Below are 27,977 nucleotides of genomic sequence, written 5' to 3'. Positions count from 1 at the left end.
GGGAAACCAAAAAATTCATCTGACGCACTTTATTGCAGTTTCGCTGGACCGAAACCCACAGTATCTCCAGCGCGTGCCCGTGTCAGCTCAGGGGTCAGCTCGAAGCCTATGCATGTGGGCTTGGCGAGCGCAGGCTGGATGATGGCGTTGCTTTGCTCGCATATAGCGTGTGCTCCCGAGCCCGTGGTTGCCGTCTCTGATTAGGAATCCGCTAGCCCTGAGTGGGGGAGCCGCAAGGCCCCCAGACTCCAGAGTGCCACGAACAGAGAAAAGAACAAAATAGAGTTCGCATCTTGGGCAAATAGAGACAGACGGACAGACCCTAAGAAACCACAGAACAAGGATGTTGGAAAACTGACCACTGCCCAACGTGGTCCTGGGAGAAGAATGGCACGTGTGCCAGAGAGGGGAAACCCCAGCACCACTTGGCCTAATTTCCGGGGATGCCTGAAGGTGGCCTCCCAGCGGGCCCCAGGATGCCATGGCAGCACCCAGGGTGGACACCCAGCTGCCCGTCATGCGTGCGGGCCCACACTGGCTCAAAGAGAGTGCCAGGGAGGTGTCTGGAAAGTGAGGGAGTGAGTGCCAAACACCTCCTTCGAGGGCCCTCTGCTCCTTCCATCCCTGTCGGAAAAGCCAGAGTAGAAGCAGCCCCAGGAACCGTGGCCTGGGGACAAGCAAACGTGCGGTGGTTTCATTGGAAACAACAGTATCTCTTCCCCGTTTTAGTGGTTTTCTCCGTGGATCGGACATGCCCAGTCCTACCCCACAGACGCGGTACTTTCGGGTTTTATGCAGCTCCAGGAAAGTGTCATACGTCATCCTGCTGCCGCCACAGCCCCAGGCGAGGGGATGCCCCATGGCAGCCACGGCACCCACCGACGGCAGCCACACTGCAGCTAAACCTGAAGAAACAGATCCCAGGTTCCGGGTCCTTCTTCCTTTGAGGATTCGAGCACACGTCTCTGATCACCAGCGTGTTCTTTCCACTCCTGCCCCCAGGAGCCGTGAGGCTGGGTGTCACCCGCGGGGGGGCGCTCCGTGGATAGGGGAAGGTGGACCCTGCCCCTCACGCCCCCCCCACCTGCGCCCGTGCTCCGTGTCAGCATCGCAGCAGCTTGTCATTGAGCCTGATGACATCGCTGACAAACGTGTCCGCCCCGATGAAGTCCCCCGCGATGATGTTGGTGCACCGCACGCCCGGCCCAGGGCACTGCTCACGCACCCACACGCGCAGGTACGGCAGGTTGGGGAGCGTCATCTTCTCCAAGGACTCGGACGGGTGCACCAGGATGTACGTCAGGTTCTCTGTCAGGTTGATGCCCGCCACGAACAGCCCGCCTGAAACAGGAAGGAGAGGAAGCTGGTGCCACGGCAGTCAGGCTCCCCCGGCCCTCATGTCCACACGCTTCTGAGCACAGACTCTCAGAGCTGCGTGCAGATTAGGGTTCCGACGGCAGGGACACACGTGTCCACATCAGTGCCAGACTCCTGCCACCCAGCATGGGGACAGATAACGTCCGCAGGGACGTGCATGTCTTGATTCCCGTGTGGTGGACGGAATAACGTCCCCAGAGATGACCATGCCCCGACTCCCCACATGACGGACACACTAATGTCCCCACAGAGGTCCACCCCTTGACCCTGAGCGGCGGACACACGAATGTCCCCAGAGATGTCCCACGTGCTGGACGGAATAATGTCCCCAGCGACGTGCACATCCCACCCGTGTGGTGGACACAATAACCACTATTTGTCACAGCGGCAAATGGACACTCACACACCGCGTGTCAGCCAGTAGATTTCCGGGGGGGGGGGGGGGGGTGGCCCAGAATCCTCAGACACATCGCAGAATCTCTGGGAGGGGCTCAGCCCCTGTGTGGGTGGGAACCCCTGGACAAAGGTGTGGGAGCCCCCCACCCCCACCACAGGCGGGTTGGCAGGCGGCCACGGTCAGACGTTCCGTGTCTCCGCCGACGGTTTTCCTTCTAACCCTCAGAGCGCACGCTTGTTAACCGGAGAAACACGAGAGCGCGAGATACCACGTCCCAACCTGCTTCTCGGGTGGCCTTGGCCCGGGGCCTTATGTCCGTCGCTCGGGTTACAACATGGCTTCTGAAACAGGTTTGTGAGCACACAGAGGCGTGACGGTGCGAGCAGGAGGCATGCTCGGAGTGTGTGGGTGCGTGCGGAGCGCGTGTGGGTGTGTGTGGAGCCTGTGTGTGTGTAGAGGGCGCGTGGGTGCGTGTAGAGCGCGTGTGGGTGCGTGTGCAACGCATGTGGGTGTGTGTGAAGCGCGTGTGGGTGCGTGTAGACCTCGTGGGGTGCACGCAGAGCGTGTGAGTGCGTGTGGATGCTTGTGGAGCGCATGTGGGTCGGGCACCGCCTGCGTGGGCGCGTGTGCAGCACGTGTGGGAGTGTGTACCGCGCGTGTGGGCGCGAGCACCGCACACTGCCCGCGACGCGTGTCGCACAGCTGCAGAGCAGAGCCGGGGCAGGCCGTGGACCCGAGGCTCCGCACCTCGCTACCGATACCACAGGTGTGTGTACACGTACGTACACACACATAGATGTCTCGTGGATGTGCGTACGTGCGTCGTGCGTGTGTACGTGATGTGGGGAATTAAAGCAAAAAGGAAACGCAGACACAATGGAATTTCTTACAACCTGCAGCCCACTGACAATCACTGGACAGCGCTCGCCGAGTCCGGGATTTCTCCGGGAACTTCCTCTGTCCTAACGTTCAGACTTTGCTAGAGGGAAAAACACCGGTAGCCTGACGCCGCCAGCCGGGCCTCTAGGATCCCTGAGGATCCCTGATCTTCCTTAGCATACGAAAGTCCTTCTGGGCGCTTCCCTTGACCTCACCTCCCCCGGCTCACAAGTGTATAACCAGCCTCTCCTCCATCCCAGAGCAGCACTTCCCACCCACGGACCGGCCCTTGCACTTTAATAAAGCCACCTGTTGCACCAAAAACGTCTCGAGAATGCTTGCTGGGCTGCTGGCTCCGAGCCCCAACATTTTCCACATCAGCCCGGACCTAAGCGGCTCTGGCAGGATGTGTCTGGCCCAGGCCAGCAAACTCCCTTGCGATAATTATGTAGACAGGCGTCCTCCCGATGGCACCCAGGCCGTCCTAGCAAAGGGGACGCTGACCCTGTCTGTTCCTCGTCAAATAGATGCAGGGGCTACTCCCGAAGTCATTTCCCGGGATAACGGCCGCGATCATCGGAGCCAGCTGTGGTTAGTCTGCCTCGGGACGGGGACTTTCTGGAATGTTCCCAAGCAGCTGTGAAAACAGCACGCGTCCACTGTGGTGGAAAACCCCACGGGGTCTGCTCATCTGTCCGAGCCTACGAGGCTTAGAGTCCATCGGGAACCCCTTTCTCTGCCTTCTGGGGCGTCTCTCCTCTTTTGCCTCTGCTCCTTATTCTGCACCACCATGGGTGGTCCAGTTCCTGGCCCACCACCGAGCCCGGGCTCCCCCTCCCCTCCCCGCAAGGAGCAAACACCAGCCCCGGACTCACAGCGCCCACTTCAGAGATCCCTGCCCGCGTCCTGGAAAAACTGACAGTGGGGAACAAGCTGATTGACTTTCAAATGGACACAAACGGAATATAATTCGGTATTTAAACTAATTTAAATTTGTCGGTTTACTTAAGATGCACCTGTCTTTAGACTCATGAGCCTTAAATACCACACTGCTATTCTATTCGGGCTCACTAAAGGTGAGGTCAGGTCGAGTTCTCTCTGTCACAACTGGTCAGCAAAAAGACGACTTAAAATGATGCTTGATTTTTGTCTCAGTTTTCACGCGTGCTTGTTAAGATAGCTTTCAAAGTCTGTAGTGACCTGAGACCTTTAAAGCTTTGCTGCTATGACAAATTGGACTGAATTCCTTGGACATCCAGACCTTTCCCTAATAGGACGTGGCACTGAAGCATGGATTGATTACTGAACGTAGGTTTGTGGTTTTTCGGCTTTTTATTGCAGAGGAACTAAGGGCATTTAAATCTGCTGGAAAACATGCTTTGTGCTTAAATTTTTTCATTTAATTTGTGCTTTAAATTTTAGATTCATAAATCTGCCATCTAGAGACTTCTGGCTTAACAGTTTACAATTGGTTACCAGTTAATTTCCACTGGAGACTAAGGTTTCTAACACGAAAAATTCTGCTAAATGGGGCACCCGGGTGGCTTAGTCGGTTAAGCGTCTGGCTTCCGCTCAGGTCATGATCGCGTGGTTCGTGGGTTCAAGCCCCACATCGGGCTCACAGCTCTCAGCACAGAGCCTGGAGCCGGCTTCACATCCTCTATCTTCCTCTCTCTCTGTCCCTCCCCCCACTCACAGTCCTTCTCAAAAATAAATAAACATTTTTGAAAATGCTGCTAAATGTAATTAACCCTGACGGAAATAAGGGAAACAACACTGGATGAAAAAAAAGGTGTAGAAGGTTTATGAAGGGAAATCTTTGGAAAGGAATTTTGTATGTGGTCAGGACTAAAGTTGAAATGAATGGATTTTTTTATGTTTAGAGAGAGAGAGAGAGAGAGAGAGAGAGAGACGCTCCACACTGTCAGTGCAGAGCCCGATGTGGGGCTCAAACTCACAAACTGTGAGATCATGACCTGAGTTGAAACCAAGAGTTGGATTCTCAACCAACTGAGCCACCCAGGTGCCCCATAATGAGTGGATTTTAAAAGTACACTGGTATAAGTTTGAAATTCTGATTTCTCTGTTATAAAAAAGGACTTTTTTTGGATTGTTAGCCTGCTTTTGATAAGAACATGTAAACAAAGGGTTTTTTTTTCTGTGTTACCTGCTAAGAAAGCCAGTTTCTACATTTTCTGTTTATCAGGTCTTTGATTACTTAAATCTCAGTGTTAAAAGAGCTAAGTTTTGCTAATAACTGCATAACCCTACACACTTGCCTTTGGAATCTTTTATTGCCTCCTTGGTTAAATAAATAACTTTGTGATGCTAGGTAATCCTATTAAGGCCTGTGCTTTGTAACTTCTTTAAGGCTTTTTAAACAAACTTCCCCAAGATTTAAATTGTAAATAAAGTCTTTTTGACCAATTAGATTTGCTTCTTTGGTACGTTAGGTGACTCAGGAAGCATCATTAAACAAATAATAAGTCTTAGGGCAAATGCTAGAACTATTCTGGAGACTACGCAATTCCTAATGTGTTGTTTTTTTTTTTTAAGTTTATTTTCTTTTTGCACCAGCGAGCTTGAGCCGGGGAGGGTCGAAATCAAGAGTTGACATTCATCCGACCGAAATGACTTAGCCACCTAGGCGCCCCAAAATTCCTAAAGTTTTAACGTTTTGTTATGAGGCCATCGCTTGATATTCTGATTACTGATGTGTTCTGTGTCACAGAAATAGCCGAATCTCCCTGCCAGCTACGTTGTAATCTCTCACCAGATCTTTAACCGTGTCCATTTCTGAGTCTTTCCTCATTTATCGTTATTCTCTTGTGACAATGGGTTTCATCTGCAAGGGAATTCGTAAAAAGGCTTTTGACAAATACAGGTTTTTGACATGGGTAAAATCCTAAAACTGAAATTGGTAAAAATTCCCACAACTAACCAAAAATGTTTGCTTTTCCAGATTAAGGAAACTTTCTCTTGAGAGATCTATGACTTACAGGAATATGATAAAGTTTTAATTTGTGAACAGACTAAAGCTTCTAACTTTTCTCTCTCCCTGAACCCTCTGAAATTCACATACCCTCAGTGAGTCTTCTTTCTTTCCTGGCAATTAGAATCATTTACATAAGTTCAATAAGAACCCCTTCTTGTCACAGGACACCATTGGGACCATTGGTTATTTTACCAAGGCTTTGACAAGAATGTCCTATTTGCGAGTGACCTGTGTAGACTCACGTAGGACCAGACAGCTCTAAGGAACTAAGGTTGACTTTATGAAACACGGAGCCATCAAGCCCCTTGGAAACGTTGGCCGGGTACCTGCTCACAGAGCTCCCAGCAGCCTCACCAGGTGAGTACAGGTCACTTCCTGGCAGGTGCAGGAACCTCAGGATATTTGGGGACCTCGTGACGAGGAGTTGGCCCCATTCTACAGGTACAGCAGGCAGGTCTGACGGAAGTACTTGGCTTGGCTTCTGGCCTGGAGAGGCTATGCATGGTTCAGTTGAGAGATTCCTTACAAAAAGTTCCAGCAAAGCAAATTTTGAAAAATCTGTATGGCTTATCACTATTCCTGCTGAGGTGATGTAAATAATTAGGCCAAGTTTATTAGCACTGGATTCGGTTTACAAACAGATGAGTCTTGACTTGGCTACTTCTCCAAATGAGGGTAATTGTAGGGAAAAATTATGTTTCAACAACACGTCTTTGTAGATACTACTTTTTATTTTTTTAGTTTTTTGGGGGTTTTGTTTGTTTTTATTTTTACCTCTAGATTGAGAGAGAGAGTTGGGGGAGGGGGCACAGGGAGAGAGACTGAGAATCCCAACACGGGTCTCAATCTTACAAACCTGAGCTGAAATCAAGAGTTGGACGCTCAACTGAGCCACCCAGGCACCCCTCGAAGGCTGTTTTTATTGGGCCTGTTTTTCTCATAATAAGAGTAAAGTATTTTGTTGTCTTTTCCGCTGGCTCCCTGCCTGGTGCCAAGACTCCATCACTGCCATAACTTCCAGCCAACAGAGGATCCCCTTGTACTCAAGGAGGTTCGCCTATGTTGTCTGCCGTGGACCGGCTGCCCTGCCTTTGTAACTCCTAACATAAATACCCCAGCTGACCAATGCGGATCCACAAGTGGAGACATCTCTATGCCCCTACCCAGCAGGAAGAAGTTACAGAAAGGAGACCTTCCTGCCTCAGCGACCTTAAAGATCTAAGTGTCAGGGCCCCTGGGTGGCTCAGTCGGTTAAGCGTCAGACTTCGGTTCAGGTCATGATCTCGCGGTCCGTGAGTTTGAGCCCCGCTTCGGGCTCCGTGCTGACAGCTCAGAGCCTGGAGTCTGTTTTGGATTCTGTGTCTCCCTCCTTCTGACCCTGCCCCATTCATGTTCTGTCTCTCTCGGTCTCAAGAATAAATAAACGTTTAAAAAATTTTTTAAAAAACCCAAAGATTTAAATGTCAACATTGTTCAGGGGGGAAAGATGTGGGAAACAAAGGCAGAGATGCCTATTAAATGTCCTTATAACCTGCGGCCATTGGCGAACTCTTGACACCCTCAGAGTGAAACATCTCTCCAGCAACTCCCTACCCTCTTAAAGTTCATGCGTTGTTAGAGGGGAAATGACCTTAGCTTGACAATAGCCAGGCCTCCAGCCTCCGGAGTCCTCGTTAGCATAGGAAAGTCCTTCTGGAACTTCCTTCCCTTCACCTCCCCCACCTCCCAAGTATCAGTCACTCCTCACAACCTCGTTCTGCCCACAGTCCTGTCCCCCGCTGTAATAAAAGCACCTGTTTGCACCCAAGACAGCGCAACAATCCTCTTTCTTGGCCGTCGGCTCAGAACCCCAACACTTCAAACCGCATCGTGTGTATGGACTTATCTGTACCTCTGTGCATCTGTGCACACATGTACACGTACCCACATACAGACACGTGCGCACACAGCCACACACGTGTCCATATATGTTACGCGCACACACACACACACACACACACGCTACATGACTTCTAAAGTTCTTCCCTAAGAGCCGAAAGCAAACCTGTGAGTGATAACGTGTGTGTGAGCCCTGCAGGTGCCATGTGTGACCGACCCACAATGCTCACCTGGGCGGCCACACCTCTTCATGTGCTCCAGGTAGTGGATGAGCTCCTGGGGTTTCACCTGGTCCCCCCACCAGTAGGGGATCCCAGGCCACAGCTCCCTGTGCCGGCTCACGACACTCGCCTCCTCGTAGGACAGAATGACCTGCTGGCCGCGTGTCCACAGCTGGTTCAATGTCGGCACCTCCTGGAGAGGAAGGAGGAGTAGCGGGTACCTGAGAGAGACTGGTCGGGGAGTGTGAGAGACTGATGGTGGAGGATGGGGGTGAGAGACTGATGGTGGAGGATCGGGGAGTGAAACAGACTGATGGTGGAAGATGGGGGTGAGAGACTGATGGTGGAGGATCGGGGAATGTGAGAGACACTGATGGTGGAGGATCGGGGTGTCTGAGAGCAACGGTGGTCGGTTATCAGGGTGTCTGAGAGACGCAGGGATGTGGCATCATTGGGGTGCCTGTAGTAGGGACATGAGGGGGGGCAGGCAGCATCTACAACTGCTCCTTGGCCTCTGGAATATTGGGGACCCAGACAGAAGTGTTACCAACAGCACCCTGAGCTCACGCTGACCCCCCAGAGGCCACGCCCCTTGAATAGCCAGGTGTGTCAGGAAGGTCAAGCACATGTTACTACAAGGACCAGTGCTTGAAGGACCAGTGATTTTGTACGTAGACCTCCCACCCTCTTCCGTCTCCCCTCTGTGACGTTCCCTCTGGAGACTCAGCCTGGCGGTCTGTCCCCTAACAGCTGCTCCTGCCACCTTCCCTCAGAAGCCCCAAGCACCTGGGTGCCCTGGGTCACAGCAGCCCCACTGTCTTGTTTTGGCCCCAGACCAGGCTCATGGGACGAACTTGGAGAAACGCCCAACAGAGTGATGTAAAATGGACCCCAAATGGATATGGAGTTAACTTTTTAGCTTCCTGGAGACCCAGGGAGGGTCACTCCAGCCGTCGCCAGCAAATGGCACCAATTATCTGGATCACAAAGACCAGGTGTGTTGTGGGCTCAACTGTGTCCCCTGTGAATTCTTAAGCTGAAGTCCTTATCCCGATACCCCAGAACATGACTGTATTTGGAGGTGGGGTCTTGAAGTAGATAATGAAGGTAAAATCAGATCATTAGGATGAGCCCTGATCCAATAGGACTGGAGAAGGGCGGATAAAGACACAGACATGCACAGAGGGACGACCACGTGAGGACACAGGGGGAAGACGGGTTTACGTGCCCAGGAGACAGGCCTCAGCCCTGCCAGGACCTCAGACTCCCAGCCTCGTCCCCGCCTGGACCTCACACTCCCAGGTTGTGTACGTGGCACAGTGGTGCCAGGGGCACTCTGTGGGCGGGGGGTGGGCAGTGGTCTTTCTCCTTGGGCGCATCACAGAGAGCACTCCAGCAGTGCCCCCACCCCCAGCACCGGAATTATCTCACCATCATGCACAGCAGAACCAAGCAGGCAGGGGAGTCTACAATCATACTCCTGCCCCCCACCTGCGCCAAAGGGGTCCTTCGTGTCCCCAAGGATGTTGTTGATGAATCATACTCCTGCCCCCCACCTGCGCCAAAGGGGCCCTTCCTACCCCTCGGGGACACAGCATGTCCCCAAAGATGTTGTTGATACAGGCCACTAGGTACTCATGCAGGTTGTCCGTGAGGCCATCGAAGTCCCTGCAGGCCAGGATGACCACCTCCTGGGGGTGGCTCTCCAGCCACTCTGAGATCTCCTTAAGGGTGTCCTGCGCAGGAGAGAGAGGAGCTCAGTCGGACCGTCCTGAGAGGGGCCAGGAAGCTGAGGACACTCCCACAGGCCCAAGGGCCTTCCGCAAACAGAACCCACTGGGCAAACGGGCCTGGGTCCTGGGCCAACAAATAGCCAATGCAGCCTCACCAACAACCGTTGGGCCGCCAGCCATTATGCTCAGGGAGAAGCATACGCCTGCGTGTGTGTGTGTGTGTGGCCACGTGTGTGCACTCTCACTGCACAGGAGTGTGTGTGTCTGCGTGTGTGTGTGTGTGTGTGTGGCCACGTGTGTGCATGCTCACTGAACAGGGAGGGGTGTGTGTGTGTGTGACCACCCGTGTACGCCCTCACTGCACAGGACACCGTGTGTGCAAAGGTGTGAAGTCTGCAAGTGCAGGGAACATGCAAAACCCGGCAAGTGGCATGTGGAGTGAGGTCCCCGGAATGGTGTCACCCGGGCCCAGGCGTCCTGGACGGCAGGGGGGAGTCAGGCTGAGCGGGACGGTGACTCCTCATATTCGGACTTCAGAGCCACTCAGGTTGTGGCGGAGGAGACAGTGCAAGACGCCCCAGTCCCCAACCAAAGGCAGGAAGACAAGCGGCCCCAGGTTTGCAAAACCCAGGAGGTCAAGAGTCGTAACCTCTGGACTGCTGGACCCCACAAGGATGCGCATCACCGCGTGCAGTCCTCCCTGCCGTAGCCCTCCAGCACCCCAGCCCCTCCCTGCGCCAGCCGCCCCGCCCCCACTCCGCGACCTCTCATTCCTCCTCCTCCCCCTTCCCCCGCGCCCCCCCCCTCAACCTCGTGACCCCTGCACCCCCCACACCTCCAACAGCGCAGTCGAGTACACCATCCCCCCCCCACCCCCCGCCCCATACCCACCATCCCCACTGGACCGCACCCCCCCCCCCCGCACCTCCCCCTCCCCCTCCGCCCCCCCCCCCGCACCTCTACCAGTGCAGTCCTGTACACCATCCCCCCTGCACTTCCCCCCCGCCCCCACCTCCCCTCCCCCTCTGCCCCCCCCGCACCTCCCCCTCCCCCTCCGCCCCCCCCACACCTCCACCAGCGCAGTCATGTACACCATCCCCCCCGCACCCACCTCCCCCCCTGCACCTGCCCCCCGCCCCCCACCTCCCCTCCCCATCTGCCCCCCCCCGCACCTCCCCCAGCGCAGTCGTGTACACCATCCCCCTCCCCCGCACCTCCCCCCCCCCCCGCGCCCCCCATCTCCCCTGCACCTCCCCCCCGCCTCCCTCCCCCCCCCCCCCACCTCCACCAGCGCAGTCGTGTACACCATGTGCACAAAGTGCAGGTTCTTCTCCGAACCCTCCGGCATGTGCGCGACCCGCAGGTCCAGGTACCGCACCCCAGCGTCCAGCTGCTCCGTGACACCCAGCACCTGTGGACAGAGCTCCGTCGTCGCTGCTGGGGGCCGTGGGGCTCCCGCCTCGGCTCACCGCCCCCGTCCAGGGCTCACGGTCCGGCCGGAAATGCCCCCCTCTGGGCCACGCTGTCTGAGGTCGAATCAAGAGCTGTTCTAGGTGCCAGCTGCGGTCCGGAAGCCGCGCACGCCTGGCACTCAGGCACATGCTTTCGGGTGACACTGGCCACGGTGAGCCACAGACGGAGCCTGGGGAGGCCCTGTCCTGCCGTCCACGCCCCCTCGGCGCTGCCCTGCAGGGTCCCGCCTCCCCCTCGGCCCCGGGGCGGGCACCGGGAAGGAACGCTCTCTGGGCCTCAGCAGCCCTGAGCCAGGCCCCCAGGCTGGATGCGCGGAGGAGGGTCAGCGGAGGTGGGCACCGTCCCCACGCCACAAACAGCAGGAGGACAGGCAGGAAGGAGTCCAATCCAGAGAGGGTAAAGGAGGGAAAGGCCGTACCCTCCCACACAACGTGACAATGGAAAAAGGGAGAGTTAACGTGAAAGTAATTTGTACATCCTTGCGGCCCTGCAGGGAGCCAGGGTCCCTCCTGTGAGCCCCCCTGTGGAAACATGCAGCACTCAGGTTCAGGAGGCTACCTAGAGGCTTGCGTGTCCCCTACTGTGTGTGTGGGGGGGGGGCAAGGTCCAGCCAGGTGCTCCCCCCTCTCCCCCCACCGTGCAGAACCACCTGCAAGGGGCCTTGACGCCCAGGTCGGCCCTCGCTCAGGGACCCCAAGCTCTCTGCAGGAGCAGACTCCGGGGAGAGGAAAGCACCCAGCTGGCTACTCCCCGGGGCACAGGCTTGTGCCTCAGGTGGGCTGAGGTCGTGGACGGACAGGACTGAGAAGTGAACATTTTCTCCCGTAAAACACCCCTTCACACGCGTATGGTGTCTTTTCAGAACGTAAACTAGGTGCTCGTGGTGTCAGTATTAGTAAAGCCGTGGGATCTGAGGAGGTCGTCACAGGACGCACGTGCGGTCTGACCGCCCAGGGCGGATCCCTGCCTACACCTGGGGACGCAACACGGAGGCTGGGGCCGAGAACCTCCCTGGAGCTGGATGGGGCGTTCCTGCCCCTTCCCCTCAGTATGTGAACTACAAACTTAACATGATGCCCTCCCCGGTGCTTCTTCCCTGAACGGTGTGCATTAGCGATGACACCGTGTGACCTGGGGCGTTCTGCAGAAACTCAGGGTGTGCACACCTTCCCGGCTGTGGATGCACCCCATATGCTTTCCTGTGGCTGGCGCTTATGAACCAGCAGTTCTGGTTATTTCCTCAACCGATTCCCTGGAGGCACCCAGACTTTACAACAGCATACCCCCCACCCAGACCTCCTCATGGCCCCCAGCACCATGAGACCCCAGCACGACGGGGACCCAGCACCACGAGACCCCAGCACTGTAAGGCCCAGCACAAGGAGACCCCAGCACTGACAGACCCAGCACTGTGGGGACCCAGCACTGTGGGACCCCAGCACGGTCCAGGACCCCAGCACTGCTGGGACCCATCACCACTCAGGACTCCAGCATCACAGGCCCCCAGCACCATGGGACCCAGAACCACCCAGGACCCCAGCACCGCGGGGACCCAGCTCGGTGGGACCCCAGCATCTTGGGACCCCCAGCACCGGGGGACCCCATCTCCGGGATGGCAGTGAACCCGCTGACCCCTCCCGCAGGGCTCTGTGGTGACATTTCAGGCTGGCCAGTGCAAGCACCTCACACAAGTAGGGAATCTGTTTTCTCCACATTCCAGACAGGCAGGTCCCCAGAGGGATTCCTGCTGTCCTCGTGACTTGAATTCCTGCTGTGCAGCGATTACAAAGCACAGAGCCCGGGACTGGGGCCTCCGGGAACCCGGAGTTTCCAATGCACACGTCCAGGGAGCAGAGAATTCAGACCCCTGAGCCCCCCACAAGCGGCGGTGGGGGGCTGGGCTGCTCCCTAGGTGGGTCCTGCGTTGCTGCCAGAACCTGGAACCATCACATGCCTCTCCTCCCTCACTGACACTGTGCGGTGATGGCCATATGGCCAGCTGCCTGCCCCTCCCCCACGGGGATGCCCCAGGTCACCCTGGGTCTGCTCTCCCCAACCCCCCACCGGGACCCTCCGGGTCACCCCACCCCCCACCAGGATGCCCTGGGTCTCCCTGAGTCTGCTCTCCCTACGCCCCACCAGGATGCCCCAGGTCACTCTGGGTCTGCTCTCCCCACCCTCCACGAGGACCCTCTGGATCACCCCACCCCCCACCAGGATGCCCTGGGTCTCCCTGAGTCTGCTCTCCCCATCACCCACCAGGACGCCACGGGTCACCCTGGGTCTGCTCTCCCCACCATCCACCGGGACACTCCGGGTCACCCCACCCCCCACCAGGACGCCCCAGGTCACCCTCAGACTGCACATCACCCGGACCTTCCTTTCCATGTATACCCTACCCCAGGACGACCCCCCCACCCCAGTGCTCACAATGCCCTCGGACTCTCAGGAACAGAGGCCTCGGCAGGGAGTTTGAGCAAACCCCAATCAGACAGGAGAGACTGACCCCTCCCAGGACGTGGGGATCCGGCCCCGCCCTGTCCCTCCCTGAGCATTCAGGGCAGAAACCTGTCATTGTGGGTTCTTTCTCCTCCTTTTCAAACGTGTGCACGTCTCTAAACAGGCCTCTGGACGACGGCACGGCCCAGAGGAGGTTCCCCAGGACTGGGGGCTCTGAAGTGGGATCCCGTGCGGGCCTGCCTCCAGCCGGCAAAACACCTCACAAAGACACGGGGACGTGCGTTGTTTGTGGCTGCTGGGCTGGGTTGGCCGGACATCTGTTTTCAATAGTGTTTCCCCTGCCAGGAAGGGCACCCACCCGGCAGATGGCACTGATCGGCCGGCCCCAGGGCCCCGCGCCCCTCACCTGGGTGGTGGACCACTTGAGCACGAAGGGGCGTGTGATGCAGGGAAGGACCTTGCCCAGCAGCTGCAGCAGCCGGGACTGGCTCTGTGCAATGGGCGACTTCTTGTCCAAGCAGTACGTCATGGTGTCGTGACTCCCTGCAAGCAAACCCGAGGGGACTTTGCACCCGGGAGCCCCCTCCGCCGGGCGCCCCGGGAGCCCCCTCCACCGGGCGCCCCGTGCCTGGCGGTGGGTACTGCTCCAAACTCATGCCCACCGTGCCGATGGGACAGGGTCGTCCAGGACCAGGGTGGCCCTAAACCTGGGTGTCCTTTTAAGGGACACAAGAGGAGAGACACAGACACAGAGGAGATGCCACATGACACCACGCGGTTCCTCGCGGGGAACACCGCCCCTGGTTTCGGGGACCTTCCCGTGCCAAGCGATCCTCATCCAGCAGAGCCACCAACGTGCCCCCCTGACCTGGAGAAACACCCCCATGTACGTCTGCACTGACGTCCGTGAAGGTTTTCCAGAAACTCTTGAAGAAGAAAGGGGCACGTTTACTGGGTGCGAATGTTCGCATGTTGTACAGGGACGTCCGTATAAATAAGCACAAATACGTATAAATAAGCGAAGCTGCCAGAATCGCTGAGACCCGGTGCTGCTGATTCCACAGATCAACGCATCAGAGCGCTGACTTCAAAGACGGACGCAGTTTTGCGCATCTAAGGTGTTATAACGGAGGCGTTCTGCTCGCTGGACAAAGTCAGTGAGCACCGAGATCGGGAGACATTCCTGGGCCCTGTGTCCCATCCAGCGGAACCCACGATGTTTACAGGCTTAGCTGGAAAAACGAAGCCGTCCTGCTCTGTCGGAATGTGCCAGGAAATCTTTCTGAGGACAATCCCGAACGCAAACATATGAAAGGAGAAGACAGAGGCTGGAGGCAGCAGAGAAAAGAGAAAGGGATTCCCCCTGGGGCTTCCAGAAGGAGCCGGGCCTGTGGGCACTGAAAGGTCACACCCGTGCAGATTTCTGGCCCCAGAGCTGTGAGTTCACACAGCTGTTTGGAACCACACAGATTGTGGCCCTTTGTTACAGCGGCCCCAGGACACTTTCACAGCCACCTGGACATGGCGCCTTGGGGACTAGGGGCCCTTTCCCCTGTGGTGCTGGGGCGTCCCCTACCGCCCACAGCTGCCCCCTGCTCCCCGGATCTGACCTCTAAGGGAGCTACTCTCCCACACGCTCCCCAGAGGCCACCTGCTTCTGCGGGGCACGGAGGGGAGGGGACGGGCCTGAAGAAGGGCATGCCCTGGGCCCTTGGTGGCTGTTCGTCCCAGAAGAGTTCCCTGCAGATCCCCTGGAACCACCAGGAAACCGCCTCCCACAAGGAAAATGGCCCCAGGGCAAACTGGAAACCCTGTAATTCGGATCACCAGGGAGTAAGAGCACAGTGACACCTCTCTCCTCGGGCATGTGGGTGTGGCCAGGGGTTCCTGACACTGATGACGGGGGCGTGGCCATAGGGCATGACATGAAGGCAGAGGGCAGTGGGAGGGCTCCCCTCCCACCACCTGGTCAAGAGTCCAAGACTCAGGATGCGCCTGGAGAAGCTTGCGATGGGGAAGTGGACGGTCCCCAAGCCCAGTGACAATCCTCACTTACATACACTCCTATACGAATGTCAGCGGAGGGCACACAGCCAGTAAGACGATACTGCGGCTCCATATTTGCTGATACAGAAAATGCAGACAATATTATGCTAAGTAAAAATGTAGATCAAAAATTGTACAGTTGGGCCTTCTTTTCGTTTATAGTATATATCTTTATATATAAAAATGGATTATCCCTATATGTAAATGGATTCACATATATATTATAATATAGAACTATAAACTGCAGGCAAATCTATATACGTCACAGAGAATGTAATTTTTTTTAACTTACACGTTTGCATTTGTCTGCAATTATTATGTATTGGCTATATGAGTTTTTTGTGGCTCCCTTAACAAAGTGGGAGGCTTCAAAGAACAAAAATTAATTGTATCCCAGCTCTGGCGGCCAGAAGTCTGATATCCAGGCAGGGCAGGACCACTGAGATCCAAGGGGGGCGGGACCAAAGTCCCTCCAGAGGCTCCAGCAGACGGTCCTTCCTGCCTCTTCCAGCTTCTGGGGCTCCAGGGGTCCCTGGGCTGGTGGGCCCATCCTCCTCATCTCTGCCTCTGTCTTCACGTGGCTTCTCCTCTGTGTCTGTGTCTCCCCTTCTGTCTCCTACAAGGACACCTGCCATGGGATTCAGGGCCACCCTGACCCAGGATGGGCTCATCTCAGAGCCTTCACTTACTCACATCGGCAAACACCCTATTTCCACATAAGGCCCCGTTCTGAGGCTATGCGGGATGTGAATTTGTAGGCACTAGTCAGTGCCTAGAATCGGGTTTGTGTGGTCACCCCTCGGGCCCAGCGGGGACACAGCCTGACCCCCAGGGACTCTCTCTCGTCTGTGAAGTCATTCGGGTGTTGGGACTCGGGCCACTGTGGGAGTCCAGCTGACAAACAACAGACAGCCATCTGGGAAATAACCAGACTGGGTCCTGCCCCATCAAGAGAAACTGCATTCGAATCAAGGATTTAAACATTTTTGAGAAGTCTTCGTAAAATCCCAAAGGAAAGCACTAGGACAGGGTGAAAACGTGGCTCAATCTGAAAAACTACAAAAATGTACCCAGGTGAGAAACCTGCTTATTTTTGAGGGAGGATCTCCAGATACCGCACGTGCACGGACGTGGAGACACGGAGTGGGTCCACTACAGCCCTTCGTTTTTGCAAAAACGAAAGGCTGGTAATGCCCACATGCTCATCAGTGGGGAGCGGCGGCCACTGGTTCCAGGGCCACTGGAGCCGCAAGGGCCCAGACGGAGCCCAGCAGGACTCAGGGCCACCAGGTAGTGCCCCGCACAGGCCTGGCAGGTGTCCCGGAGAGAGGGGTTCTGTCCCCAGAGGGGGGGGGGCTCTGTCCCCAGAGGGGGGGCTCTGTCCCCAGAGGGGGGTTCTGTTCCCAGAGGGGGAGTTCTGTTCCCAGAGGGGTGGTTCTATCCCCAGAGGGAGGGTTCTGTTCCTAAAGGGGAGGGTTCTGTCCCCAGGGAGGGGGTTCTGTCCCCAGAGGGGGGATTCTGTTCTCAGAGGGGAGGGTTCTGTCCCCAGAGGGGGGGTTCTGTCCCTGCTGCTCCTCTGCCCTCAGCCCCTCTCTCCCTCCCCTGCACTCCCAGCCCTCTTCAACTGGGCCTGACCTGCCAGCCAGCTGCACTGGCTGCACCAGACCTAGGGTCCCACAGGTCCTGTGATAGGGATGGCTCACGGCCAGCTGGCAGCTTGAGGTGCCCCGCAGGAATGCAGTGCTCAGTCCTTACAGCTGAAGGGCTAGCGAGTTCCCTACACAGAGGGACAGACTGGCGGGGGAGCAGTACCCCAAATCCCTATGCCATCACATCTCCCCTCAGCCACACTCCCTGGGACTGTGCACGTGCCTGCTGGGCCACATCAGAATGAAGGAGATAGAGAAGGGAAGACGGTCATTTGGTGCATGTGTGTGCATGTGGTGTGTGTGTGCATGTGTGTCTGTGTGTACATGTGTGTATGTGTATGTGTGCCTGTATCATGTGTACGTGGGTGTGTCTGTATCGCATCCATGCGTGTGTGTGCCTGTATTGTGTGCACGTGTGTGTATATGTGTGACTGCATTGTGTGCTTGTGTGCACACATGCGTGCCTGTATTGTGTGCGTGTGTGTGCCTATATTGTGTGCACGTGTGTGCCTGTATTGTGTGCATGCATGTGTGTCCATATTGTGTGCATATGTGTGTGCCTGTACTGTGTGCATGCATGTGTACACATGTCTGTCTTATGTGCATGTGTGCACGCATGTGTGTCTGCATCGTGTTCATGCATGCGTGTGCCTGTACTGTCTGCGTGTGTGTGCACGCATGTGTGTCCATATTGTGTGCATGTGTGTGTGTCTGTGTACATGCGTGTGCATGTGTGCACACACGTGCCTGTTTCTGTGTGCATGTGTATGTGTCTATCTTGTGTCCATACATGTGTGCGTGCATGTGTGCTGTATTGTGTGCATGCCTGTACTGTGTGCATGTGTGTTCATGCATGAGTGTCTGTGTTGTGTGCGTGCGTGTGTGTGCCTATATTGCGTGCATGGGTGCATGGTTCCTGCAGTTTCCGTGCACTCAGGCCCCACCCCATGGCCGGCCGCGCCCCTGGGGGACGCAGAAGCCCTCACCTGGGATGGACAGGTGGTGCAGAGGCACATCCCAGAGCAGGGGGCACAGCGCCGACATCCAGTCTGCATTTATGCCGCAGCTCTGGAAGTTGCCAGAAGCACTTACCTGTCCACCCATCAGGGGCCACTTGGTGCGACCTGAGGAAGGAAACAAAGTTTTGCTGACGTAAACCAAAGGGCCCAGAGCCACTCTCCTGGGGGGCGCTGGCGAAGCGTGCATCCTACTCCCTGCTGGTGCCCCCTGCTCCAGTCTTGTGCTAATCCCTCCACCCCGCCACCCCCGCTGTGCAGAGGGGCTCACACGCCAGTCGCCAGTCGGCCAGGTCTGTGGCTGCAGGGCTTCAATCCTGGGGGTGGTGGTGCCTTGGGGGACCAGGTCAGCACCCTGCCCTCTGCCTCCCTGGGTTGGGGTGCTGGGCTGTGGTGCAGGGAATCTGAGATCTGTTCCCACGGAAGCCAGCGCTCCCTTAGAAGCAATGGGGAGACGTCTGGGGCTAGGGGAGAGGAGGGAAGGTCTCCTGGTCCTTAACCTAGGGCCCTGGCCACTGTCTTCCCAGCATCTGCCAGGTGATGAACATGCATGAGGTGTAATTTACTCTCAGGATAAGCCGATGAGGTGGGCACAGGACATTGCCTGCCCAGAAAAGGAGCCCCAAAGACAGGAGCCCATCCTGGGTTGAGCCCATCCTGGATGGGTTGAGCCCATCCAGATTCCCACGTGGCCCCTTCCCCCAGCACGTCTCCAGCCGTGGAAACTCTGTATGTACAGTGAGGGGGTCAGACTTGGCTTCCCTGGAAATAAGCCACTTCACCCTAAGGGTTATTTTGAGCAGAAGGAGACTGAAGAAAAGCAGAAACAAGAAAAACTCTCCTCCCTCCTCGTCTAACCCTAACCCTAACCCTAACCCTAACCCTAACCTTCGCCTGCAAGCAGGTATAAATTTCCCTCTGTGCAGCTGTCCCCTTCCATCCCCTGTACCCGGAAGGGGAGGGCACCCCCCTTAGGTCTGCACAACTAGCCTCAAGGAGTAACACTGACCCTGCCCTTAGCCTCCCCCAGCCAGCTACCTTCTCAGGATTTAGGGTCCCTACAACCCCCAGCCCTTTCACTCTGGCTTGTCAATTCCACACAAATTCATCAACCTTTGGTGAAATGGCAGATAAGGCCTAACATCCAACTATCTCCCTGGGTCCACTCCTCTTCTGGGAAGGCCTCTACAAACATTCAGAATAAACCCTGTCCCCTGTCCATCTGTCTTCTGTCATTTCACTTATTTATTTATTTATAACGTAAGCTGTGCACCCGACATGGGGCTTGAACCAATGACTCCGGGGTCCAGAGGGCATGCTCCACTGACTGAGCCAGCCAGATGCTCCCCTCTGTTGTCATCTTATCTAATTTTATTTTTAACTTAATTTAATTTATTTATTTTGAGAGAGAGAATCACAAGCAGGATTCACACTGTTAGCGCAGAGCCTGATGCGAGGCTCAAACTCACAAACCAGGAAATTGTGACATAAGCTGATGCTCAATCGACTGAGCCACATAGGGGCCCCTCTTTGCCATTTTAAAATATATTTTTTTAAGTTTTTATTTATTTTTGATACAGAGAGAGACAGAGCATGAGCAGGGGAGGGGCAGAGAGAGAGGGAGACACAGAATCTGAAGCAAGCTCCAGGCTCTGAGCTGTCAGCACAGAGCCTGATGCGGGGCTTGAACTCACAGACTGTGAGATCATGACCTGAGCTGAAGTCGGATGCTTAACTGACTGAGCCACCCAGGCGCCCCCCTCTTTGTCATTTTAATTTGCAGCTCTTGGTCCCAGAATCTAAGAGGTTAGAAAAAATTTGTTCCTTGTCTACACTGTGTTGAGTGCACCAACAGCCAACAGTAGAGTATTGATTCTCATTCTGCCTCGGCAGACAAAAGCCTGATCCCTAACCCTAACCCTACCCCCGTCCATAAGAGGGTCCTAGAGCTAGCACCCCTGCCATCCATCTTCCCTCATGGTGTGTCCCAGGGCTCTCCCAGCTCACACCCAGTCCATCAGTGTCCCTGCAGGAGTGAGTATGGGACCCCGGCCCTCCTGAGGGGGCAGCAAGCATCCAGGTGGTCTGGGGCTGGCCTATGCACACAGGAGACATTCCTCAAGGCACTGTGCCATCCAGGGGCAGATGGGCCACCGCCTGCCCTCCGGCCATGCAGGTGTCTGGAAAGTGGGCAGATCAGGGACCATGTAGCCCCAGCCTCAGGAACCCCTATATGTGTCGGATGGACCTCATCTGGGAGTGTGGTCAGCCCCAGCTAGGACACACAGAGCAGGGGCTGTGGCTATGCCTCTCCCAGCTGCCACCCAGGGGGCCTCATCACACCCAACTGAGCCCTCCCCAGTCCCATCCCAGCAGGGCCCACGTCTCAATGGCCCCAGGAAGAGGCGCCTTGGGTGAACCCTGAGATCTGCCAGGGGCTCACCAATTTGCTTCCAAGGAAAACCACTCTGTGAGTTTCAGCTGACAGGTAACGAAACACACCCCCAGAATGTGCCCCTGGGGCATTAGGGTTCCTACCAGCTGGTGGGAGCAGCAGACCCCAGAGAAACTGCCCAACGGGGCACTAGTTTGTCTGCGTGAAGTCAGTTTCCATGTAGACGTGATATGTCCACCTGAAGAGATGCCTCTGCCCCCGCACCTGGGAGAGCTCCTCAGTGCCCCAGCCCCCCAAGTCCCCTCCTCCGAGCCCAGCCCCTGGGGAAGGTCGTGGGAGCACCAGCACCCCGAGTCCTCTCTGGAGCCCAGCCCCAGGGGAAGGTCCTGGGAGCACCAGAACTCCCAGTCCCCTCCGCTAAGCCTAGCCTCTGCAAGTGGTCCTGGGAGCACCAGCACCCCGAGCCCCCTCCGCTAAGCCCAGCCCCTGGGAGACATCCTGGGAGCCCCAGCACCCCGAGTCCCCTCCACCGACCCCAGCCCCTGGGAGAAGTCTGGGAGCATCAGCACCCCAAGTCCCCTCTGCCAAGCCCAGCCCCTGGGAGAGGTTTGGGAGCATCAGCACCCCAAGTCCCCTCCGCCGAGCCTAGCCCCTGGGAGAGCTCCTGGGGGCTCCAGCACCCTGAGTCCCCTCTGCCGAGCCCAGCCCCTGGGAGATGTTTGGGAGCACCAGCACCCCGAGTCCCCTATGTCGACCCCAGCCCCTGGGAGAGCTCCTGGGTGCCTCAGCACCCTGAGTCCCCTTCGCCGACCCCAGCCCCTGGGAGAGATCCTGGGCACCCCGGCACCCCGAGTCCTCTCCAGAGCCCAGCCCCTGGGAAGGTCCTGGGAGCACCAGCACTCCAAGTCCCCTCGGCCAAGCCCAGCCCCTGGGAGGGGTCTGGGAGCACGAGTAACCCGAGTCCCCTCCGCTGAGCCCAGCCCCTGGGAGAGGTCTGGGATCCCCAGCACCCCGAGTCCCCTCTGCCGAGCCCAGCTCCTGGGAGAGATCTTGGGCACCCCAGCACCCCGAGTCCTCTCCAGAGCCCAGCCCCTGGGAGAGCTCCTGGGTGCCCCAGCACCCCGAGTCCCCTCTGCCGAGCCCAGCCCCTGGGAGAGGTCTGGGAGCACCAATACCCCAGGTCCCCTCCGCTGAGCCCAGCCCCTGGGAGAGGTCCTGGGAGCACCAGCACCCCGTGTCCTCTCCTGAGCCCAGCCCCTCGACAGCTGGACGGCCTCCATCCTCTCTGATCACATCAAGGCACGGCTCAGGGGTGCCCTGGGAAGGACGGGGGTGATTGCACAAAACCCGGGTGAGGGCAGGTTTGCAGGCTCCCGGCCCAAGCAGGTGAGACACAGCAGCCTCCCACTCGTGAGCCTTCGGGGAGGTGGCTCCGTGTCCACGCGGCGCATCCGGAAGTGGTGGCTGGCGACAGTCACACTCAGGAAATAGCTCTTAGGTGAATAAAAGGACGGATGTGCCGCCGGCAAACCCGCGTGACATTCTGTCCCGTTCACGGGCCCCCAACGCTCCCCGACCCGCCTGCGCGCACGCAGGCTCTGCCCCAGCCCCAAGGACCCGCGATGACACCTGGGGCGCTAAGTCCTGCGCCAGCGGCAGAGCAGGGTCTGAGGACGCACCGGCATCTGCCGCCCTCACCACCCCGAAGCGGGTCAGCGCTGACCACGGCGAGTTCCCGCGGCCGCGGAGCCCGGAGTCGAGCCTGTGGCGGCCCCTCCTGCTAACCCTTCCCGTCCGGTCCGGAGGACGTGCCGTGCCCCTCCCCCGCCCCAGGCCGGGACCCCACCCCCGCTGTCCCCACCTGTCCCCACTGTCCCCGCAGGAACCGCGACCCGCCCGGAGGCGCTCACCGCGCGCCGCAGACCCTCCAGCGGACTTTCCGGCGAGGCCTGAGCCCAGGACGCGCCCCGCCCGAGCCCCAGGCCGGGACCCCCCGCCCCCGTCCCCACTGTCCCCGCAGGGACCCGCGACTCGCCCGGAGGCACTCACCGCGCGCCGCAGACTCGCCAGCGGACTTTCCGGCGAGGCGCCCTCCCCCAGCCGCGGAGTCAAGCACTTCCTAAAATGCTCTGGCCTCGCCATTGGACGCCGGGAACGCCCGCCCCCGCGAGGAGGAGGGGCCGCCTCCAGACAGTCACGCCCAACCCCACACGGGCCCCAGGCTGCAGCCCCCACGTCCTAGCAGGACCCGTGCGGGGAGAGCACGGCGTGGTGGGAGGGGGGAGTGCCCCACACGTCCCGGGCAGCCCCACCTGCAGGGTCCAGACCCTCCCAGAGGACGGGAAGGTGTCCTGAGGGGACCCGCGGGGTCAGCGGTCAGTGGTCAGGGACAGGAGGGTGTCCTGAGTATGACCACCGGGTCAGTACTAGGAGGGAGGGCGCCCTGAAGGCATCTTGGGTGTGACCACGGGGTCAGGGTCAGGAGACAGGATGGGAGGACATCCTGAGAGCCTGGCCGTGCTTTGGCTGCGGTCTGTTCCTGTCACTCTGGACCCCAGGCCCAGAGCAAACAGGACTTTCATCAGAGCTTGAATGGTCTCATGTCCTCGGCGCCTGTGATCTCTGAGGACGTTGGTCTACAAACCGACCGCGTCCTTTACTGAAGTGTGTGGCCCTCTGGCCTGAGTGGCTCTGGTCCCGGTCCCGGCCGGGCCAGGGCGTGTGGCCTCCGTCCGCGTCGGCGGAGGCGCATTCCAGGGCACGTGCACACCTGCAGACCCACCCACCCTGACGCTGACCCCGGTGACCCGGAGCCTCGTCCCGTCGGCTCCTGGGCGCGGGGCGCTCCGCACGTGCGCCTTGTGCGGGCTCTGCCCTGCCTGCCCGAGACCAGCCGGGACCCAGAGCGCGCACAGGACAGCCCAACGTGTGCAGCGGAACCCCGCGCGACTGCCCCCTGCGCCCTCCGCCCGCAGCGCAGTCCGGCTACTGGGGCCAGGAGGCAGGGCGCTGCCTCAGGGGCTCTCCGCCCAGCAGCCCAGCGGCGTCTCTTTCCGCGCCCTCTCCCGGCGGTCCCTGCCTCCTCCTCCTGCCACCCTCCCCCTTCTTTCCCCTCCTCCCTCCGCCCTCTCTTCTCCCCTCCCCTCCCTCCCCCTCCCTCCCTTCGCCTCCCTCATCTTCCCCCCCCCCTCGTCCCTCCTCCTTTCTTCCCCACTTCCTTCCTCTCTCTCCTCTCCCCTCCCTCTCCCTTCCCCTCCTCCACTTTCTCCCTTCCTCCCTCCTTGGAGACCCAGCTCCTTGCCGGCAGCTCCCTGACTGGCCCCCTGTGCCCCGCCCCCCACAGCCCGGGGGCCCCCCGTACAGCCTGTGAAATGGGGCTCTGAGCTCCTGGGGCCTGGGCAGCGGCCGCCACTGGGGTTCCCCGCTGCCTGCGGAACAGACCCTCCCTCCCCGTCTGTCCGGGCTTCCTGAGGCTGGCTTCCACTCGCCTTCCTGCCTCAGGTGGGGAGACCCAGGGCCCCGAAGTTGTCCAGATCCCCAGAACCTGTGACTGTCAGGCTCCACTGCAGACAGGACTCCAGGTCTCTGCACAGCTGAGCTCAAAGCAGGGGGCGGGTGTGCGTGCAGTCCCAGGGGCTGTGCTGGGCCCGGGGGCCCAGGACTGGGCAGGACCCTTGACAAGCACTCCAGCCTGGCTGGCTTTGCCGAAGTGGGGAGGGGGGGGGGCGCAAGGGAACCCAACACGGGCGCATTCGCACCCCAGTGTGGACGTGCCTACTATCTGAGCCTGGACCCCACTGTGGACATCCCTGCGCCCCGGTCCCGAGTTCCCCCCCCCCCCCCACTTGGACGTCCCTGCACCTTGATGTCCTATAGCCAGACAGGCCAGGGGGACATTCATCACTGAAATAGGCGCCCCCCTCCCCACGTCCCTATGTCCAAAAAGATCCCTTCCACAGACTCTGGGGGTCAGGATACGGCCAAGTCTCTGTGGGGACACTGCCAGCAAGAGGCGTACTAGGGGAGGGTGTGCTCGCAACACAAGAGCAGAGGTGAGTGATGCTGGGCTGGGTCTCAGCCAAGACTATGGGTAGATGCACCAAGGCCCCTTGGAGGGGACACAGACAGGGCCACCCCAAGAGTGCTACCCATTGGGGATGCAGCACCTTGTGCTCTGTCAAGTTGGGGTCACCCCCTCCCCCAGAGGCCACTCCCACCCTCACACCTGTGCTCAGCCAGGTTGGGGTCACCCCCTCCCCCAGAGGCCACCCCCCACACACACCTGTGCTCAGCCAGGTTGGGGTCACCCCCTCCCCCAGAGGCCACCCCCACCCTCACACCTGTGCTCAGCCAGGACCCGCAGTCCCCGTCCCCTGTGTCTGCACCCTCCCTAAGACCCTCAAACAATGTCTGGGACCCACATCTGCCACAAGGTGAAGAACAGAGTATGTGCTGGGGCAGCTGCTGTGGGCTGGTGGCCACAGGGTCCTCGTGTGCAGCCCCGTCCACCTCCAGACGCAGAGGACGGCAGCGTGGGCCACACCCCATGTCTACAGTGGCCGTGTGTGCACGGGGCGGGGGGGGGGGGGGGAGGCTCAGGTGTTCCCTGCAAGGAGCTCCTGCTGGACAGCCTCTGGGGCACCAGCACTGACCACCTGTCCCCACAGGAAACACCAGAACACCTGAAAGTGACAGTAGCAGAACCTGTCCGGACTCCCTTCTCCCACTGTTGTGCACACACACACACACACGTGTTCACATGCGCTTGCGCACACACATGCGTTCATGCCCATTTCAGTTTCTACCTCCTGTTTGACCACAACTGGAATTTTCACATGTTAGCAAAATACACACAACCTAAAATTTACCATCAGTGACACTTACACATTCATTGTTGTGCAGTGACCACCTGTGCAGTTCCAGAACGTTCTCAGTCACCAGAGGACACCCCACACATCAGTGTCCCTGCCCATCTCCCCAGTTCCGTGACCCCCCAGCCCTGTGACCCCCAGCCCTTTGTGACCCAGCCCTGTGACACCCACCCTGTGACCCCCAGCCCATGACATCACCCCCAGCCCTGTGACACCTACCATGTGACCTCCAACCTGCAACCCCCAGCTAGCCCTGTGACACCCTGTGACACCCACCCTGTGACCCCCAGCCCATGACATCACCCCCAACTCTGTGACACCCACCATGTGACCTCCACCCTGTAACCCCCAGCCCATGACATCCACCATGTGACCTCTACCCCCTAACCCCCACTGAATGACCCCCAGCCTCATGACACTCCCAGCCCTGTGCCCCTGACCTTGTGACATCCCCCCCAGCCCTGTGCCCCCCACCTTGTAATGTCACCTCCATACTGAGACCCTCACCCAGTGACCCCACCCCATGACATCACCCCCAGCCCCATGACATCCACCATGTGACCCCTGCCCCATAACCCCCACTCAATGACCCCCAGCCTCATGATACCCCCGGCCCGATGCGCCCCATCGTGGGACATCTCCCCCCATCCCGAGACCCCAGCCCCCAGCGCTGTAACCCCTCTCCCCCTCCGTCTGCTCTGTGGGTAGGATTTTCATAAAGACCATGTTGTGCACATAGCCAACCTTCCCAGGGGTTAAACCCATGGATATAAGACGCGTCTCTGGCGCCAGGTAATCTTTTTCCTCGGGTACTTTTCCTGACGCACACACACTTTCTAGCAAGAACATACGGTAAAGACACAAGTTACAACACTTGTAAACCGGTGTTTGCTCATTTGACAGATTTCTCGGCATTCTTCCATACTAATCCTTCAGGTAACAACTTATTCTTGAATCCCTGCAAATGACACTCACGGGCTGTGTTCCAGGACGTCTGCCCAATGGCAGGGGCCCCGTTCCCAGTATTTCAGGAATTCCAGACTGTCCACCGGGAGGTACAGGAAGTTCCTCATGACCTCCTCACCCTGCCTCCTGTCCCCTGTCCCCCCCCACCCCAATGCCCTCTGGGGTCTGTCCCCAGTCCTCCCCCCTATGGGGGTCTGTCCCTTGTCCTCCCTGCTCTGGGGTCTGTCCCCTGTCCTCCCCACTCTGGGGTCTGTCCCTGTCCCCCTCTCTCTGGGGTCTGTCCCCTATCCTCCCCACTCTGGGGTCTGTCCCTGTTCCCCTCTCTCTGGGGTCTGTCCCTATCCCTCTCTCTTTGGGGTGTGTCCCCTCTCCTTCCCACTCTGGGGTCTGTCCCTGTCTCCCTCTCTCTGGGGTCTGTCCCCTGTCCCCCTCTCTCCAGGCTCTGTCCCCTGTCCTTCCCCCTATGGGGTCTGTCCCCTGTGCTCCCCCCTGTGGGGTCTCTCCCCTGGCCCCATCTCTTTGGGGTCTGTCCCCTGCCCTCCCCCCTATGGGGTCTGTCCCCTGTCCTCCCCCCTATGGGGTCTGTCCCTTGTCCTCCCCGCTCTGGGGTCTGTCCCTGTTCCCCTTTCTCTGGGGTCTGTCCCTGTGCCCCTCTCTTTGGGGTCTGTCCCCTCTCCTCCCCACTCTGGGGTCTGTCCCTGTCTCCCTCTCTCTGGGGTCTGTCCCCTGTCCTCCCCCCTATGGGGTCTGTCCCCTGGCCCCCATCTCTTTGGGGTCTGTACCCTGTCCTCCCCCCTATGGGGTCTGTCCCCTGTCCTCCCTGCTCTGGGGTCTGTCCCTGTTCCCCTCTCTCTGGGGTCTGTCCCTGTCCCCCTCTCTTTGGGGTCTGTCCCCTGTCTTCCCTGTTCTGGGGTCTGTCCCTGTCCCCCTCTGTCTGGGGTCTGTTCCCTGTCCCCGTCTCTCCAGGCTCTGTCCCCTGTCCTTCCCCCTATGGGGTCTGTGCCCTGTCCTCCCCGCTCTGGGGTCTGTCCCTCTCCCCCTTTCTCTGGGGTCTGTCCCTGTCCCCCTCTCTCTGGGGTCTGTCCCCTGGCCCCCTCTCTTTGGGGTCTGTCCCCTGTCCTCCCCCCTATGGGGTCTGTCCCCTGTCCTCCCTGTTCTGGTTCTGGGGTCTGTCCCCTGGCCCCATCTCTTTGGGGTCTGTCCCCTGTCCTCCCCCCTATGGGGTCTGTGCCCTGTCCTCCCCGCTCTGGGGTCTGTCCCTGTCCCCCTGTCTCCAGGGTCTGTCCCCTGGCACCCCTCTTTTTGGGCTCTGTCCCCCTGCTCTCTGGGATCCGTCCCCTTGCCCTCCTGTGTCTCCTAGTCACTGTCCCATATTGCTACCTTTCCTCCACACCTTTTCAGTGTGTCATCTGTCTGTCATATTAAAGCCTCCTGCTCAGGTCACTTCTTCCGGCCATCAATGTCGTTCATCTGCCTGTGCAGTGAGAACTTCAGTCACCCCGTGCTTGTGCTCCTGTCCCGGGTCTGGGTCCTCATCTGTTTGTGTCTTGGGCTCAGCAGAGCACCGAGACCGAGAGCTGAGTCCCCTAGGAGCCTGATGACAGAGTGTATCACTGTCCAT

The 27,977-nt window shown here is 58.5% G+C and overlaps 1 protein-coding gene across 5 annotated transcripts; it reads right to left on the bottom strand.

The window, feature by feature from the left end:
• Nucleotides 1–14: 14 nt before the first annotated feature.
• Nucleotides 15–22,961, bottom strand: LOC109260779 (PI-PLC X domain-containing protein 1). 5 transcript variants are annotated; one of them, XM_053891613.1, is made up of 7 exons: nt 22,569–22,961; nt 18,201–18,232; nt 13,820–13,956; nt 10,763–10,891; nt 9,328–9,483; nt 7,757–7,940; nt 15–1,341 (listed from the first exon to the last, which is right to left on the bottom strand). In XM_053891613.1, exons 3-7 carry the CDS (start codon nt 13,940–13,942, stop codon nt 1,103–1,105), a joined length of 831 nt encoding a protein of 276 aa, XP_053747588.1. In that variant the 5' UTR covers nt 13,943–13,956; nt 18,201–18,232; nt 22,569–22,961; the 3' UTR covers nt 15–1,102. The 5 variants fall into 5 exon arrangements, with proteins under 5 accessions (XP_053747588.1, XP_053747589.1, XP_053747585.1 ...); XM_053891614.1 differs by having other exon boundaries at nt 18,095–18,232; nt 22,565–22,933; XM_053891610.1 differs by having other exon boundaries at nt 18,095–18,232; nt 22,569–22,922.
• Between the last annotated feature and the right edge of the window lie 5,016 nt (nt 22,962–27,977).

Source organism: Panthera pardus, unplaced genomic scaffold (assembly GCF_024362965.1).
Source record: "Panthera pardus isolate Hobbes unplaced genomic scaffold, ASM2436296v1 HiC_scaffold_27, whole genome shotgun sequence".
In the NCBI taxonomy this organism is placed as follows: Eukaryota; Metazoa; Chordata; class Mammalia; order Carnivora; family Felidae; genus Panthera; species Panthera pardus.
The sequence above is the reverse complement of the archived record's forward strand: the minus strand, read 5'-3'. Positions and strand labels throughout refer to the sequence as shown.

What these genes read in the sequence shown, in the direction of transcription:
- LOC109260779 (XM_053891614.1), bottom strand. Translation starts at nt 22,661, where the DNA reads ATGGCGAGGCCAGAGCATTTTAGGAAGTGCTTGACTCCGCGGCTGGGG. An exon ending in GAGTCTGCGGCGCGCGGTGA is followed by an intron (nt 18,233 to 22,564) that starts GTGCCTCCGGGC and finishes TTCCTTCCTCAG; the next exon opens with GTCGCACCAAGTGGCCCCTG. An exon ending in ACACGACTGCGCTGGTGGAG is followed by an intron (nt 9,484 to 10,762) that starts GTGGGGGGGGGG and finishes TCTCCTGCGCAG; the next exon opens with GACACCCTTAAGGAGATCTC.